Below are 15,842 nucleotides of genomic sequence, written 5' to 3' on the forward strand. Positions count from 1 at the left end.
ACACACACACACACACACACACACACACACACACACACACACACCAAAAAAGGGGGAAAAAGTGCATGCAAAGATAGAATGACTTCTTCTCATGGGGGGGGGACTGCCTTAATTGTACTGCTGGTTTTGCTTTGCTTTGTGTGTCAAAAGATATGAGAAAAATATTTTCTTTTGTCTGAAGAGGGTGGGTGCAAGAGTTCATACTGAGTATTGTAAATGAATGTATAGGAGGAAGAATTCCAATCACCTCCTTTTGAATCTTTCCTTCTACCCCCTTTTTTTTTTTACTATGAAACAATACTCTGGTTGTATATTTTGATGTTGTCAGTGTGTGTACATATATGTAAACTGTTTAGAATCACAATTATTTTTAGTGTACCGCATGTATACTATAGGGAAATGGGTACTTTGGAAAAAAAAAAAGAAGGGTGTGGAGATGCATGTTGAAGGGGGGGGGGGGAATGGAAACCTTTTGTCTTCCCTGTGTCTCCTTACCACATCAGACTCATGGTCGTCAGTTAAAAAAGTTTAAACCTAGGATTTCATTGTGGAAGTAATATTTCTTCCTGTACATGACAACATTTACCGAGATTATATTATCTTTTCCTAGCAGAAATTAATTTAATATGTTCTTACTACTAGACATTTTTAGAAGGCTATTCTGTAGGGTCATGTGCTACAATTCTATATAGATTTAACAGCTGCATATTTACACATATAACGTATTATAGGAAATCTAACAATATAAGTATGTTATCATTTTTAAAGCCTTTTTAAAAATTGATCGCCTACCCACCTATTAACTTTTTGTGTCAAAAATGATTCCCTCCTTCTCCCCCCAGGTTAAAGTGGAAGCCCAGTTCATTCTATACGCTATTAAACTCTGCTTAACAAACTAACCATTCCCTTCTAACCATCCTGTTGCAATAATTTATATGGTTGTATTTTAATTTCCCTGGATGAATTTGTTGCAAAGCCTAAAACAAACTATTTCAGACACTAGTAGTCTTATATCTGTTGATTCTTCAAAAATACTTTTTGTTTTTGTCATATCTCAGGGAGTATGGCATTTCCCCTGCCTCTTTTGTCTTTTTCCTCTATGTGCTGTTCACAGAAGCCTGGTGAAACAGATTCTGGCTTCCGAAGTTTGATTGTGGCAAAACCCTTCTAGCCCTCACCAATTTATCATGAAGAGTGCTCAATGAATGACATTGTCAAAGTGCCGCAGTCTAGGGAGCCCGTCAATGTCCTGGTTCTGCATTTTGCATCTTGGTTTAACTTGGTTATCATGTTTCAGTGCTAGCAATCCGCTGAGGAGGAACCAGGCGTTGCCCAGTCAGTGGGCGTCGGTGGTGTGTGCAGATGCTGAGCCCTTGAAATGGGGAAGGTGGGGTGCTGGTGGGGGGGGCAGGGGCTGATGATCACTCTTTCCTTTCATAGGAACTGCCAGATCTTTAGTGCTCCCCAAGGCACGATCCGGAAACAGGTATCTGGGATTGTCCGAATGCAGACGAAAAACACTCTTTTAAAATCAGTATATGATTCAGGTCTGTTGTAGTTCTTGGGTGGCATTCAAGCTTACTCTGAAGCATAGGGTGTAAAAATGTAGAGAGTGTGAAAAGCCCTTTCTTTAAAAAACTCAAATTGTTTTTGGGCATGTGCATTGCATTTTAATGTAGACAAAGTGGAGGAAGCCCTTAGCACCATTTACAGTGGCAAAACTCTATGCATGCCAGTAAAAATCCAGCAATGAAAACGATTCTAAAAAGCTGCAAACAAGCGTTCCTTCCACGGAGCGAAAGGGATGGGTCTCGAAAAGAGGGAAGAGATGTGAATCATGTGAATGGGAGTGACATGGTGAACATTGGGGAATTGCCTTTTAAATTGAGAGAATGGAGCAGGAGGAATTATGAAGGGACAGGGGGGACTGTTATATGTTCTTTAATTGCTGGGTGGCTTCTTTAATATGATAGATTTTGTTGTTCCTTTTTGGCATCTGTGTGGCTTTACATGAGAGATGTGTGTTAATCTAATAGAAAGAATAATTCGCGGCTGTATTCCCATTGATACCGATGAGTCTGCAATTATGATGAGATCAGTTACGGTATGGATTTTTAACAGCTAATTTATGTCATCTATTTAGCATCTACAGATAGGCTTCTATGTGATGCTAAACATGGCTTTTGTCTATAGCCTAGACATGTTATAAAAATATAAATATCTTGAGTTCTTGTGTGTGTGTGTGTGTGTGTGTGTGTGTGTGTGTGTGTGTTTTTAATAGCTCAGCTTTTTTGAGTTAAGCCTCTGACTACCCAGCAATGGGTATCTTCAGGCTGGGAGGAGATAACACTCTTCCATTTTTTAATTTCCTATACAAATCAGAAAGTGATTTCTCATCTATCTCTAAGCTAGGCTTGAATGTAGAGAACTAAAATTCATGCATGTATCTTTTTAAAAAAAAAATCTCGGTCTGCTGTGTGAACGAAAACATAAAGTACACTTAATAATTCCATAGTTTATCAGGGAGGGGGCTTGAAAAAAAAGTAAATCTCAGTGTTCCCCTTTTTAAAAAAAGCCAAATGTGTAACTAGAGTATTAAAATGGCAGCAAAAAGCAATAAAATGGCGTCACAAGGAAAAATTAGTTAACTGCCCTGATTCAGGGCGTTCCCCTGCATGTTTCTGTAAAAGTTGCTCCATTCAATATGGCTACTGTCAGTTGTGGTTGTTGTTTTAATGCCCCTTCTAGATCAGAATTAGTTCTTCTTTTTCTAATTTAATTTATCTAAGACAAATGGTTCTTCAGCAGATCTTCAATATGTAAAATTCAAATTTCTCTTTCTTCCTTGCAAGATGGCATTTTTTGGTATTGAGAACATGCTCTTTCACTGAAACTCCTTTATCCCATGAGCGTTAAAAAATGTTTCCTTTCTTTCAAACAAAGACACTTAACTTGCATCCTTGAATTGGTGGTACTTATTTGTAGAGGTAGGGATTAAATCTTAAGCACCAGGTAAACCAGCATTGTACTGCAGGAATTTTATTGTGGAGCTCCTTACAGTAGAGCATATTAAATTGGAAATAACAGGAATTGACACCATGTCCCATTACTACCCCATCACAGTTGATACATTGCTTCCATTACATTTGGTTTTCCCATTGCATTTGACACACCAGTTCCTATATTTTACAATATTTTGTCTATTTCCTGTATGGAAAAGGAAGAGATGCAGTCTTACTATGGCTCTTTGCAGACCTTTTTCTGACATTATGTGGTCTTTACTCATGAGTCCGGTGAGGGGGGGGGGGGAGCAGATTATTTCATTCTCATCTATTAAAGAGGTAAGTTTTTTATGAATACGTTAATTGTTTCCATATTACCGCCACCACCATGGACTAGGAACAATTTCTACTGGAGAAAAGATTAATTATCAGTAACATGGGACTGCATTACAGTTGAGAAATTTTGGAGATAGTTTGACAGCAGCAATGGCAAATAAAACAGCATTTGAGCAAATATCTTTTTTCCTCCCCTCCCCTGATAACTAAATATTCAGTGATCTGCTGGTTTACTCAAAATGTATGTCAGGACCATGGAAGGACTTCCAGACAGGTACCCGGGCCTTTAGCCATCCTTTCTGCAGATTCTGAGCCTGAAGCATAAATAATTTTTTTAAAAAATATTAATTTTCATCACCAACAGATATGAGCATAGATTAGAACTCAAAAGCTATGAATAATCTAAAAATAAGTGATCAGATGGGGGAAAAGTGCACATCCACTAACTTTCTGCTCATAATGCTTTATATCGGCCCTTGAAATTGTCTTGCACTAGTTTATTAATTCTCTTTTTGGCAGGTTATTAAAGTAGATGCAATGAGTGGTAGAGGGAAGGTGAGGGAAATTCTTACTGTTTGTTCAGAATGAAATTCTACAATGCGCTTACGTGGAACATTTGTAATCGTGTAAGGAAATACCAGTGCTAATCTATTCATATTTGTAACTGCGGTAAAATTAAATTGTAATACGTGGTGGAGAAAAATCACAGATTGGTGAAAGCTACCCATTCCAACCTTCTAAGCTCAGTAGGGCATAGAAATTTCAGCTAGTAAGCAAAGTAAATTTATAAAATTGTTTCAGAGATGAAAAGTTTAAAATGGCTGCCAAGAGCGTAGGTGTGGCGCCCTTGTTAAAAATGGAGTCCAGTGATTGCAATACAAGTCCTGCCTCCCTTGCGTCCTTCATGCGTTCCTCTTTGCTGCTGATTTCCTGAACCAGATGCCCTTCCAAATGTTTTTCCCTTTCAGGCCAAGCCCACGTAGGGCAAGTCAATCCATTTCCTTTGGAAAATCTGGACCTTTTCGCCCATGCTGGCCAGTTCAGATCTGAGTTTAAAAACAGTTTTAAACAACGTGCTCTTCTTTTAGGTTGCGCCCTTTTAGGTGTGCTCCTTTATGGCTTAGGTTTGAACCCCGCAATGTGCTGGCTGCAGTCCACTCTTAAGTTATTGCTATGTCGCTTCCTTTCATTTTAATCAGATCTCTACAGGGCCGGTTCTAGATCCAGAGCTCTTGGCACTGCCAGTCTTTCCTCTTCCATTGTATATTAAATGCAGAATTCCCATTGCATTTCGACTCTTTAGGCTGTTGTATAGTGCTTTGCCCCAGTGTGGTCCATCTGAACTGGGGTAAGGAGCTTTGAGAGGTCCAGGAGCCAATTTTTGAGCCTTGGCCTTGGTCTCACCTTCCAGGGAACACAAATTCTGCCTCCCCCTCCAAAAAGGGGGGGGGGTGGCTAGACATTTTCCTCCTGTTTTGAGGTGGGAAACAGTGGTGTTTTGGGAAATATTAAATGAGTCAAGGGCTGCAACCTGCTTAAACTGGAACCACCTGGTGGATTTGGAAAGCAGCAAAAAAAAGTTATGGGAAGAAGCTAAGTGCTGATTTTAAAAAGCGTTTGGGGCACTTCCTATTTGGACAAGTCATTTTTTTTTAAAGAAGTGCTAAATTTACCAAATCCAATTTTTTAAAGAAAACATTAGATATTATGTGTTCACCATTCATTTTTTTTTAAAAAAAATATTATATCTTATGGCGTTTGTAATTGTGAGTATTGTGTTTTGTTAATGGATTATATGTTGCCTTGAAACCCACCCACCCCATAGGGAGAAAGCAGGCTTATAAAGAAACCAGCAAGCAGCCGCAGAGCCACCCTGCAACCCCTCCAATCTGGGCAGTGGTTTTGTCGTAGTGGAGTAGACGCTGAACTCCCTTCCTCTTAGTCATCCTGAACACCTTCCCCGGCATTTGAAGATGGGACTTGTCAGCATTGTTTTAGCTCTGTTGTGCATTGCATGGAGGAGGATGGAGAATGCCTATAGTCCAGGAGAGATGGGGGTCATGCTTGATTTCAGAAACCTTTCCACAGAACTTGACTGCTTCCTTGTTCTAGTCAATTTCAAACTTGCCCTTATTTTTACTGCTCAATTTTGCATCCACAGAATTTTCTTTAAATCCTTAACCCCACCATACACATACACACACACACACAGGAGGAGGACGGAAAACAGAATGCCGCTGCATGTGTCATTTTAAAAATCTTCTTTATACTGTCTTTTAAAAGGCAGCTGTAACATAATTTTGAGTTTCCCAGTTGCCGCATAGCGATTTTTAAAAAGTCACACGCCAGGTGGAAGACTGTGGGCTGGGCAATGGCTGACCGTGTTTTCTCAAAAGCCAGCGCTCCTGTCTTCAGAGGGATCTTTGAGAAGCTTTAGAGTAGAAGGGAAGGGTTTTGCTGGGCTCTGCAACAAGGAAATGCACAGCAAGCGGCCGAGGAGGGGCGTCCTTCAACCTTCTCCAGAAGCCACTGCTTCCATGACCCATTTTCCTGCCTGCATTCTTTGAAAAGTTTGCACTAGTGGTTCTCTCTTTTCTTCCTCATCAGATTTTGGCATTTGAAAAAAAAATGGGTTCAAAAGGGAGGGGAAAAACATGGAGTGATTGTAAAGGAATCCCCCATAAAATCCCGTATTTCAGTTTAGGTGATCTACACCTGTGGTTCCCACCCATGGGTCTCCAGATGTTCTTAGACTACAATTCCCAGAAATCCTGGCCAGCACAGTTAGTGGCGAAGGCCTCTGGGAGTTTTAGCCCAGGAACACCTGAGTCACCCAAGGTTGGGAATCACTGACCTACACAGTAAAGATTTTGCCAGGAAGCATCCGGAGTCTTGGGACCAGCCGTGCTTCTTCTTTGTTTGTGTTGGAAGCAATCCAGTGGTGTTTTCGGAGTGGAAGGGCCAGCCAGCAGGATGCTGTCATTGCCTGGGACATTCCTGAACGTGTTCACAGTCCTCACATTCTTCTGGGAGGTTACTTCCGCGTCTTCCACGGAAAGGAATAGAGAGGACACAGCTGTCGCATAGGGCGGGTTGTGCTAGCTGTCTTTGCTAGGGCACATGTTACAAATACTTGTAGAAAGAAGGTGATATCTCCTCATTCGCATGTATATTTACACATTAAATCCTGCTATGTTACTTTACAGTTGGCTGGATAGCACTTTGAGTTAGATATCTGGCTACGAAGCCAGTAGTTGAGGGTTCAGTTCCCCACTGTGCCTCTTGTGAGAAGGGCCAGCCTGTGTGGAATTGGACAAGCTTCACAGAAGAAGGGAATAGTAAAACACTTCAGAATAACCTGTACTTAGAAAACCCTGGGGAACTCAGTTTACTAACCTCAGAAGGCTGGAAGGCAGAGTCAGTCTCAAGCCAGCTGCCTGAGCCCCGTCGGGATCAAACTCATGTCGTAAGCAGAGTCTTGGCTGAAGTACTGCAGTTTAACCACTGCACCATGAGCCTCCTTCCTTGTTCCATTTCTCCCTCGCCCAGTTGAGTTTCCCTGGTCAAGCAGGGATTTTTAAACCACGTCTTCAGGGGCTTCAGTAGGGGATTTATTAAAAACATTTAAGGAAGGAAACTGATTCTTCTCATCCACATGTACAATGGTGCTTCGCTTGATGACGATAATCTGTTCCGTTAAAATTGCTGTTAAGCAAAATCGTCAAGTGAAATTAAAAAACCCATTGAAAGGCATTGAAAACCGTTCAATGCGCTCCAATGAGCGAAATACCTCATAGTGCAGTGAAGATCCTCCATAGGGCGGCCATTTTCTGGTGCCTGTATAGTGAGGAATCCATCCTTAACACAGCGGGGAGCCATTTTGCACATCAGGGAGCCATTTTGAAACCCGACGATCAGCTGTTTTTAGATCGTCGTAATGCAAAGAATTGGTTCCAGAAGCAGGGAACCGATTGTCGTGCAGCGAATTTTCCCCACAAGAACATTGTTTTGCGATGTTCCATCGTAAAGCAGATTCGTCGTTAACGAGGTAATCATTAAGCGAGGCACCATTGTATAAAAATCCTGCTAGCTTGTGTTAAAGCAAAGCAAAGCAAAGTGTGCTGCTTATATACCGCCCCATAGTGCTTCAAGCACTCTCTGGGCGGTTTACAAGTTAATTATGCAGGCTACACATTGCCCCCCCCCCCAGCGAGCTGGGTACTCATTTTACTGGCTACCTGGGATTGAACCCCAGTTCGTGAGCACAGTTTTGGCTGCAGTACAGCGGTTTAACCACTGCGCCACGAGGCATTCTTCATCAGCATTGTTTTAAACTGTTATTTTTAACTCCCCTTCTTGTTTTATACATCAGAAAGTCCCTAACAAAAGAAGCCATCACACTTGTTGGCAGTAATGCTAAAACATGCCGACAAACAGTGATTTCAGCCTAATTCCCATGTGCGGTGCCACATTTTGTTATCAAGTAGAGAGGATGGCTGCCATATGCATGCATGTATTATTTATTTATTCTGCCTGCTCATAAGCTCAGTGTCGTTTGTGGAATCAAAGGAAGCTTGTTCAGCTACACCAGTGGTTCTTAACCTTTGTTACTCGGATGTTTTTGAACTGCAACTCCCAGAAACCCCAGCCAGCACAGTTGGTGGTGAAGGCTTCTGGGAGTTGCAGTCCAAAACTCCTGAGTAACCCAAGGTTAAGAACCACTGAGCTACACCAAGCAGAGTTGGACACAAAAAAGGAACTCGTGTTAAAGGAGCCTCGGGGTGGCGTTTCAGCCTTCTTTCTCCTCCTCTTCTAATCCACAGTTCCCTCCTTCATTGTCCTGGTTCAAGGCATGCTGTCTTGACCAATATTGCAAACTTTGATTTAATACAGATCAAAATAGCAAACTAGAGCTTGCCTGCAACCAGAAGAGAGGGACCATTATTGTGTGGGCAAGACAAAGAGTCTTCAAGGCCAAGCCCAGCCTTGTTTTGGTGGCACCAAATCCCGATACTCAGTTACAGCTGACGTCCTCCAGCGTCTAATGCTTTTAACGTATTCTTGATGTCTTTATAACTCTAGGGAATCCCAAAACAATTTGTTCTGGCCAGAGTTGGTCTTGGCCATTTTGCCATCTTTACATGATTATGCCTGCTGGGTTTACGAACGGCCTCCTCAAGTCATTTGCGATGTTTTAAAAACTTTTGAGGCCTTTTTGTCTCCTTCACTGATCCCCTTGGAAGCGCTGCTGTATGTAACCCCGGCTGTTGTCACTTGCATTATCTGGCGTGGATCTGATACGTCTCAGCTTGCCTCTCTCATGGCCTTGCTCCCTGCCTGTGACTTGTCAGCCCTCAGCTTCTAATCTCATTTGCTCTCTGATCGGCAGGTTTCCCATTCTTTTTTAAAAAGGACGTTGCCCAATGGCTGCTCTCCCATCAGGGCCAAATTAGGCCTCCTGTGGCCAAAGGCAGAACGTTGTGATCCATTTATGAGACAGGAATGGATGCGTAGCAAGACAATGTCAAAGTTACGTTGGCCTGTCCAGCAGCCAGTCCTGAAATGGGCATATATCATAATGAGTGGTGCTTGTATTGCAGTTGGAACTTGGTTGTATCCGATATGCTCTGTTTAATTTGGCAAGGTATCCTGGATAAACATTTTTTTGGTCAAATTTTGTGTTTAAGGGTATTTTGCAGCTGCTCTGAGTGTCATAATGAATAAGAAGGAATTAAAATTTGTCTTTCCTTCTATCAATAAGTAGTATATTTTGTGCATTGAATTGGTGATTTCATTTCCTTTAGAATCTCAAAAAGGCATCCATATAAATCAAGCAATTGTTAAAATTTGATCAGTTAATAGGTTTCAAAGGCAATTCAGAATTCTTTAATCTGTCTCCTATGTCTCTATATTTCTAAACATTTAGGCGCAAAAGTAAGTGAATCATCCAGATAATGAAAAAGATCTTCGTCCCTTCATTATATTTCCATGTTTCCATCTTTTGAGGTGCAAACCTGAGGATGCCAAACACAAATGGTAGAATTAGCCCTTGTTCTGCTTGCTGGCTGAGTATGGCAAAATTGTCTTTTAAAGACATGCCATGGTAAGGAGGAACGGCACAAGATTTACATCCCAGATAATCAGATTTGTAGAGGTGGCTTTGAGATTAGAAGGACACATCATAGCTCCCTGGCAGGAGCAAGAAAGTGCCAGATTCCAGTACTTCCTTCCAGCTGGGTGTAATTTAATACCAACTAGTCCTATAATTTATTCCAATCTACTCAGCTAGGTATTCCCAAAAGAGAGGGGGGGGATATCACTTTAAAAAGGGGACCAGCGAAGTCAGAGATTTGCATTCTCAATTTGCACATGCTAATTTGTATGTGCAGAAGCAAAATTGGACATAATTGATGTGATTTAGCTAGAGACATAGTATAGCTCATCCTATGAGGGAGTATGATCACCTCTTTGCCCTCCTCCGGTGTGGATGGGGCAGCTTTAAGGCCACCACCCCTCTTGTCAAACTGGACGTGGGTGGGCTGGACAGCTCTTCAAATGAGCCATACTTTCAAAGAGAGGATTGTCATCTGGGGCAGTGGTCCCCAACCTTGGGCCTCCAGATGTTGTTGGACTACAACACCCAGAAGCCTTCACCACCACCTCTGCTGGCCAGGATTTCTGGGAGCTGAAGTCCAAGAACATCTGGAGGCCCAAGGTTGGGGACCACTGATCTGGGGACCCTTTTAGAAGACAGTCTTCTGTAAAGGGAGGATACAAAACTATCCTGCACCCCAAAAATAGGTAGTTTGTCACCATAGTTTTGGTGTGCAGTGGTGTTTGTTTTGTGTTATGACGGTATGTCGTCCTCTGGTGTGTATGTTTAAATTTTGTCAATGATAGTACAGTGGTGCCTCGCACAACGATTGCTTCATACAACGATGAATTCACACAGCGATGGGTTTTTTTTGAGGAATTTCCCCCATCGTTTAACGATGTTCTCTATGGGGGAATTTCACTTAACGATGACCATTTTTGCTCATTTAAAAGTGTCTTAAAATGTTTGAAACCTGTTTTAAATGCTTGGATTCCATAGTGCACCTTGTGAAACATGTGCAAACTTAATTTGGTTTTGTTCTGAGTCTTCATTAATTTTTGGTGATTTTTTTATTTTCCCCATTTAAATCAATTAAATGGACAGTTCAATGCATTTAAATAGGGAAAACAAAAAATCACCAAAAATTAAGGACGACTCAGAACAACACCAAATTAAGTTTGCATAGGGTTCAGGAGGTGGGCTAATGATTGCAAGCATTTAAAACCTGTTCCAAATATTGTAAGACACTTAAAAATGAGCGAAAAGGGACATTGGAAAAGACTTCAAAAGCACTGAAGCCGGCTTCAGTGCTTTTGAAGCTCTTCCATTTTCGCTCATTTTTAAGGGTCTTACAATGTTTGGAACAGGTTTTAAATGCTTGCAATTGTTAGCCCACCTCCTGAACCTATGCAAACTTAATTTGTTGTTGTTCTGAGTCATCCTTAATTTTTGGTGATTTTTTGAATTTTCTCTCATTGGAATGCATTGGACGGAAAGTTCAATACATTCCAATGAGAGAAAATTTAAAAAAATCACTAAAAATTAAGGACGACTCAGAACAACATCAAATTAAGTTTGCGTAGGGTTCAGGAGGTGGGCTAACGATTGCAAGCATTTAAAACCTGTTCCAAACACTGTAAGGCACTTTTACAGGAGCGAAAAAGGACTTCGCAAAGCCATTGAAATGTATTGAGTCGGCTTCAATACATTCCAATGGAGGAAACATTGTTTCATTCAACGATGTTTCCTATGGGTTTTTTCACTTAAAGACGGCAATCTGTTCCAATTGGAACAGATTAACCGGTTTTCAGTTCATTCCTATGGGAAATGGTGTTTCACAGAACGATGTTTCACACAACGTTGATTTTTTTGGAACCAATTAACATCGTTGTGTGAGGCACCACTGTATTTCGGTAGTACATAATTATTTCAAGCTATTCTTACCTTGTATCCTCGAAGGCTTTCATGGCTGGGATCTGATGATTGTTGTGGGTTTTTTGGGCTCTTTGGCCATGTTCTGAAGGTTGTTCTTCCTGACGTTTCGCCAGTCTCTGTAGCCGGCATCTTCAGAGGACTGGAGTAGGAACTCTGTCCATACTCTGAGTTCCTACTCTTGTCTTCTGAAGATGCCGGCTACAGAGACTGTCGAAACGTCAGGAAGAACAACCTTCAGAACACGGCCAAAGAGCTCGAAAAACCCACAACAACCATTACTCTTACCTTCTTTCTTGAGTGTTTCTTAAATGTTTTAATAACCAAAGACATTTTCTTTATAGCTGGCCTTTTCTTTTCTTTGTTTCAGGATCAGTACATATATATAGTTTTAGGACTTGGGCAGATTATCAGAATTTGTAATACTCATATATTGAATATGATGTGTATATGTGTTGTTGTCTTGCTACTTTGTGCTTTAAAAAGAGAGAGGGGTGCCTATTTAGCATGCTCAAATCTCAAATAACAAACTTAGGCACACTTCTAGTCTGACATACGTGTGTGTCACCCTTGTGGGTTTTTCCAAAGAGCAAGGTGGCTTTTGCATCAATCACAGTGTCTGCTTTGATGCAGATCTAAATATACCGTACCAACAGTGCTCATTGTGACTATGACTACAGGAAGCAGAATTGCATTTCTCTAGAAAATCCTGGCAAATTGCATTACTTCTTCCTGAATGTTGGCTGATGGGGGCTCCCGTCGTTGCTTGATTCTGCTTACTGCAGAGTCCCAAAAGACATGCTTGCCAGGTGGAATATTAATTGGTACCTCTCCTGGCACTTTTGTGCTTTAGAAGATGTGAATAGGGATGCTTATTGTGCCAAGGAAAATCCTAGCTTTCTGCCACAAATAAATTATATCTTTAGCTTGCATATATTATTCTCAAACCTAATAGCTGGAATTTTCAGAGAATTTTGACTCCATCCCTTATTATTTTCAAGGAAAGAAAAAAGGTGGCATAAAGGAACAATGTAGGTAAATCAGAATTGTTATAGGGACAGGAGAGTGTGGTCCACAGAGTGGAGGGACGCGCCTGAGCAAAAGACGGAACGTTTGCCATCTCTGGTGTCTCTTGACTTGTTTTTAGTCACACAGGTGAAAAAAGTTGCATTAATGCATCACTGCATTTATCAAATGAAAGGAACTGGTTTCATCCAAAGGGCCAAATTTGATTCCAGAAGAGTTCTCAGAGGCCATTTTCCAGAGATGAATTAAGACAAAAAAAGTAGGAAATAGTAGTACAGTATATTTTAGCTTTTTAAAAAAATTACTACTAGTGACTTGGCCTTGGGATTTCAGCTTTTCAGAATGAGACTATCTGGGAAGCCACCATATGAGTTATGTGATGAGATATGATCTATGGCCTTATGGAGAACCCTGGGAGAGCTGGATCTATCCTCAAGTCTTCTGGTTCCCCATCCTTGACATATGTAGTCTTTAGTTTGTGGTGACTATAATGCCCAAGAAGTGGGCTTCCTGGGAAGACTAGACCAATCTTCCCAGCCTGGGATCATCCAGGTGTGTTGCACTGCTCCTCCTATAACCCATGACTGATCATTAGAGTTGTATCCCAACACATTTGGAATGTGGAGGGGGGAAGCAATGTTCGAGTGTCACCTATCCTTCATCTCCAGAGAAGGCAGCTTGGCACGCTGGAGTTTACTTAAGGACATCTGTGGGGGAAAGGTGGGCCTTTGCTGCACCTCCTGGTATCTGTTTCTGTCTTGATTTGCAGAGCCCTCAGTTGCTTACGCCCGTGTGCCCTAGCAGCCACCTTTGAACCTCTTCGCCATTGTGATCTCGGAGGGCAGTCAAGCATGGCGTCGTTGGACTAGATGTCCTTGTGTCAGGTTCAGCCACCGGAATGTGTAGCCACTCATACTTTTTCTCAGGTGGTTGCTGACAAGATAAAGAAAAGAGCCTGAATAGGCAGAACATAGATGCAATCAATATGTCAGTCAATATGTACTGGTTTAATCAGTCTTCTGAATGGCCGTTTTCGGATGTTCCTCAGCTCTGTTAGCAAGGACTGACATTGTACATGGAGCAATGAATTCTGGCTCTTCTGGGGCACAGAAAAAAGAATGGCTGGCCTTACAACTCCTTCCTTTAACTCTTGCTAAGCTTGACAGCTTAGTTTGTATCTAACAGAATACAGTTTGTATTCAGCAGAAAGGGTACGAAGTAGATGCCCATGGCAAACATACAAGAAAGTAGGTTTTCTTACTCCCTCCGTTTGATGGCTGGCCAGCTGCCTATTTCAGTTGGCACTTTTGTGAATGAATGAAGTCAGAAGTAGAGTGTGCTCAATATAGGAATGGTTGTTGAGTTTTGCCTAGAGAATTAGCTGAGGAGTTAGGCTGTGTTCAGCTGCTCCAAAGTAGTGTGTGATAGATAAATAATACAGAGCAGTAAAAAGGAGTAATACTGCCTGGGTGAGGGACTGAAGGCAACTATTCCAGCTTCACCCATTTAGTATTCTTGGTCCTTCTGCAGGGATTTGCAAAGCTTATCCTTCCGTACAGGGGCTCCCAGAATCCCCAAGTTGCTTGGACACTGGGGGTTTGTAGTCTGAAAACTTGCTTTTGGAAGTTTGTTTTTATTTTGTTTACCTAGGAGGTTCCATTGTAGACTTCCCATTTTAATGAGTCTCCGCGATCAACCAGGGTTATCTCTGTCCATCTCTCTCTTCCAAGTACTTGTCCCAGTGCTTGTGAACTCCAGAAAGAAAGCAGATTCTGGAGTCCAGGAATACACAGAAATGTAGGTAGGGCACTTTCCAGATGGTTAATGCATTTTTTTTAAAAAAGATGCAGAGATATTCCTGTGAAAACCAGAGAAATCATCTTTCACTGGAAGCAAACAACATAGAAAGTTTGAGCTTGGAAAAATATATTTTTGGTTGTTAGCTCTTAGAATCTCCAGCCAGCACAGGTATTAGCCATGCTGGTGGAGGATTTTGGGAGTGTTAGTGGAAAATATTCTCTCTCCTCAAGCTCTGATTTTTCACTGGAGCTGCTTCAACTGAAAGGGAACTTCTCTGCTGTTGCACACTTTGGAGAAAGTTGTCCCTTTCTTTATATGAAGTTTAAACTGACTGTGCAGCGAATCTCTAACATATATGTGCCTTTCAGTATCACACCAATTTCTAACGGAGGCTGCTTCTTTTGGCAGGGGTTCCTGAAAAATGAAAAAGACAATGCTTTGCTATCTGCCATTGAGGAGTCAAGGAAACGGGTAAGTTGCAGAAAGGCATATAAAGAGACCTTGAATTTGTCATGTGTCCTTCGGTCCGAGTTGGGCAGGCTTCCAGCTTCCAGGGCCTGTTTTGCTTTTGACCGGAACTCCTGATGCCATCACCATCCATTGCTCCTGTTTTAAACCTCTGGTTTTATTTGGAATAAATAAATAAATAAATAAATAAATAAATAAATAAATAAATAAATAAATAAATAAATAAATAAATAAATAAATAAATAAATAAATAAATAAATAAATAAATAAATAAATAAATAAATAAAGTCCATTCTGCAGTTTAAACTCTTCTAGCAAAGTCTTTTTCTCTCTCTGAATGGCTGTTGTTGCTCCCAGAGATGGATGATGCCTCTATAAATATACACCCGCATCCCCAAAATATCAACCATGAGGGACACAACCTTGCCTTGGTTTAGCCTTGTCTCAATTTAGGTATGATTCTTCTTTCTGATTCTTCTTTCTTAGAAAGCAGGTGCGACCAAGAAAGGGAGACATTCTCTTTGGCAATAACCAACATAAGATGAATACATTTTATTTATTTATTTCTCTTATTTATATACCGCCCTATTCATGCAAAAGCGCTATTCTGCTTTTATTGTGCTTTTGAAGAATGTTCCTATAAATGGCATTTAATATCGAGAAGGAAAAGAGGCATCTAGACTAGCTAACCATCTTATTTGTGCTTAAATTAGTCATTCTGTAGGAACAGAATGCACAAATCCTCTCCTCTGATTGATGATTTAGATTTAACGAAGACATTCCCCCCTAGACAGAGCCAGTGTGGGTGCAGTGGTCATAGTTTTGGACTGTGGCTCAAGAGACCTTGGTTAACATGAAGGATTTTGTATTCAGGCAGCTTGGTGCTTTCTGCATTGATTTTATATGTCGTAGACGTTTGCAATGGCCGAGGAGTACCATCGAGAATCCATGCTGGTTGAGTGGGAACAGGTGAAGCAGAGGATCCTTCATACGCTCTTGGCTTCGGGAGAAGATGCCTTGGACTTCACTCAGGAAAATGAGGTACATAAAAGATTTGGGGATCTGTCGCTGTTCACAAATGTAGAAATAACCAACTGATTCTTTGGCTGCAGGCTGCTTGTAATGATCTGCTTAGGAAGCTATGATCAGGCATGACCGTGTTTGTGTTGAAAAGAAGAAGAAAA

General features: G+C 41.3%; 1 protein-coding gene across 5 annotated transcripts in view; it reads left to right on the forward strand.

Moving 5' to 3' along the window:
• Nucleotides 1–15,842, forward strand: part of NUP93 (nucleoporin 93) — a 68,194-nt gene that overhangs the window by 31,176 nt on the left and 21,176 nt on the right. For 4 of the 5 annotated variants that reach the window (XM_020806125.3, XM_078380465.1, XM_020806128.3 and 1 more), the window contains 2 exons: nucleotides 14,599–14,661; nucleotides 15,571–15,699. In XM_020806125.3, the coding sequence (XP_020661784.3) occupies nucleotides 14,599–14,661; nucleotides 15,571–15,699 (192 nt within the window). Of the gene's footprint in view, nucleotides 1–1,295; nucleotides 1,487–14,598; nucleotides 14,662–15,570; nucleotides 15,700–15,842 lie in introns of those variants that run through there. The other variant, XM_078380466.1, reaches the window with a different exon arrangement.

The sequence above is a fragment of the Pogona vitticeps genome, chromosome 10 (assembly GCF_051106095.1).
Source record: "Pogona vitticeps strain Pit_001003342236 chromosome 10, PviZW2.1, whole genome shotgun sequence".
In the NCBI taxonomy this organism is placed as follows: Eukaryota; Metazoa; Chordata; class Lepidosauria; order Squamata; family Agamidae; genus Pogona; species Pogona vitticeps.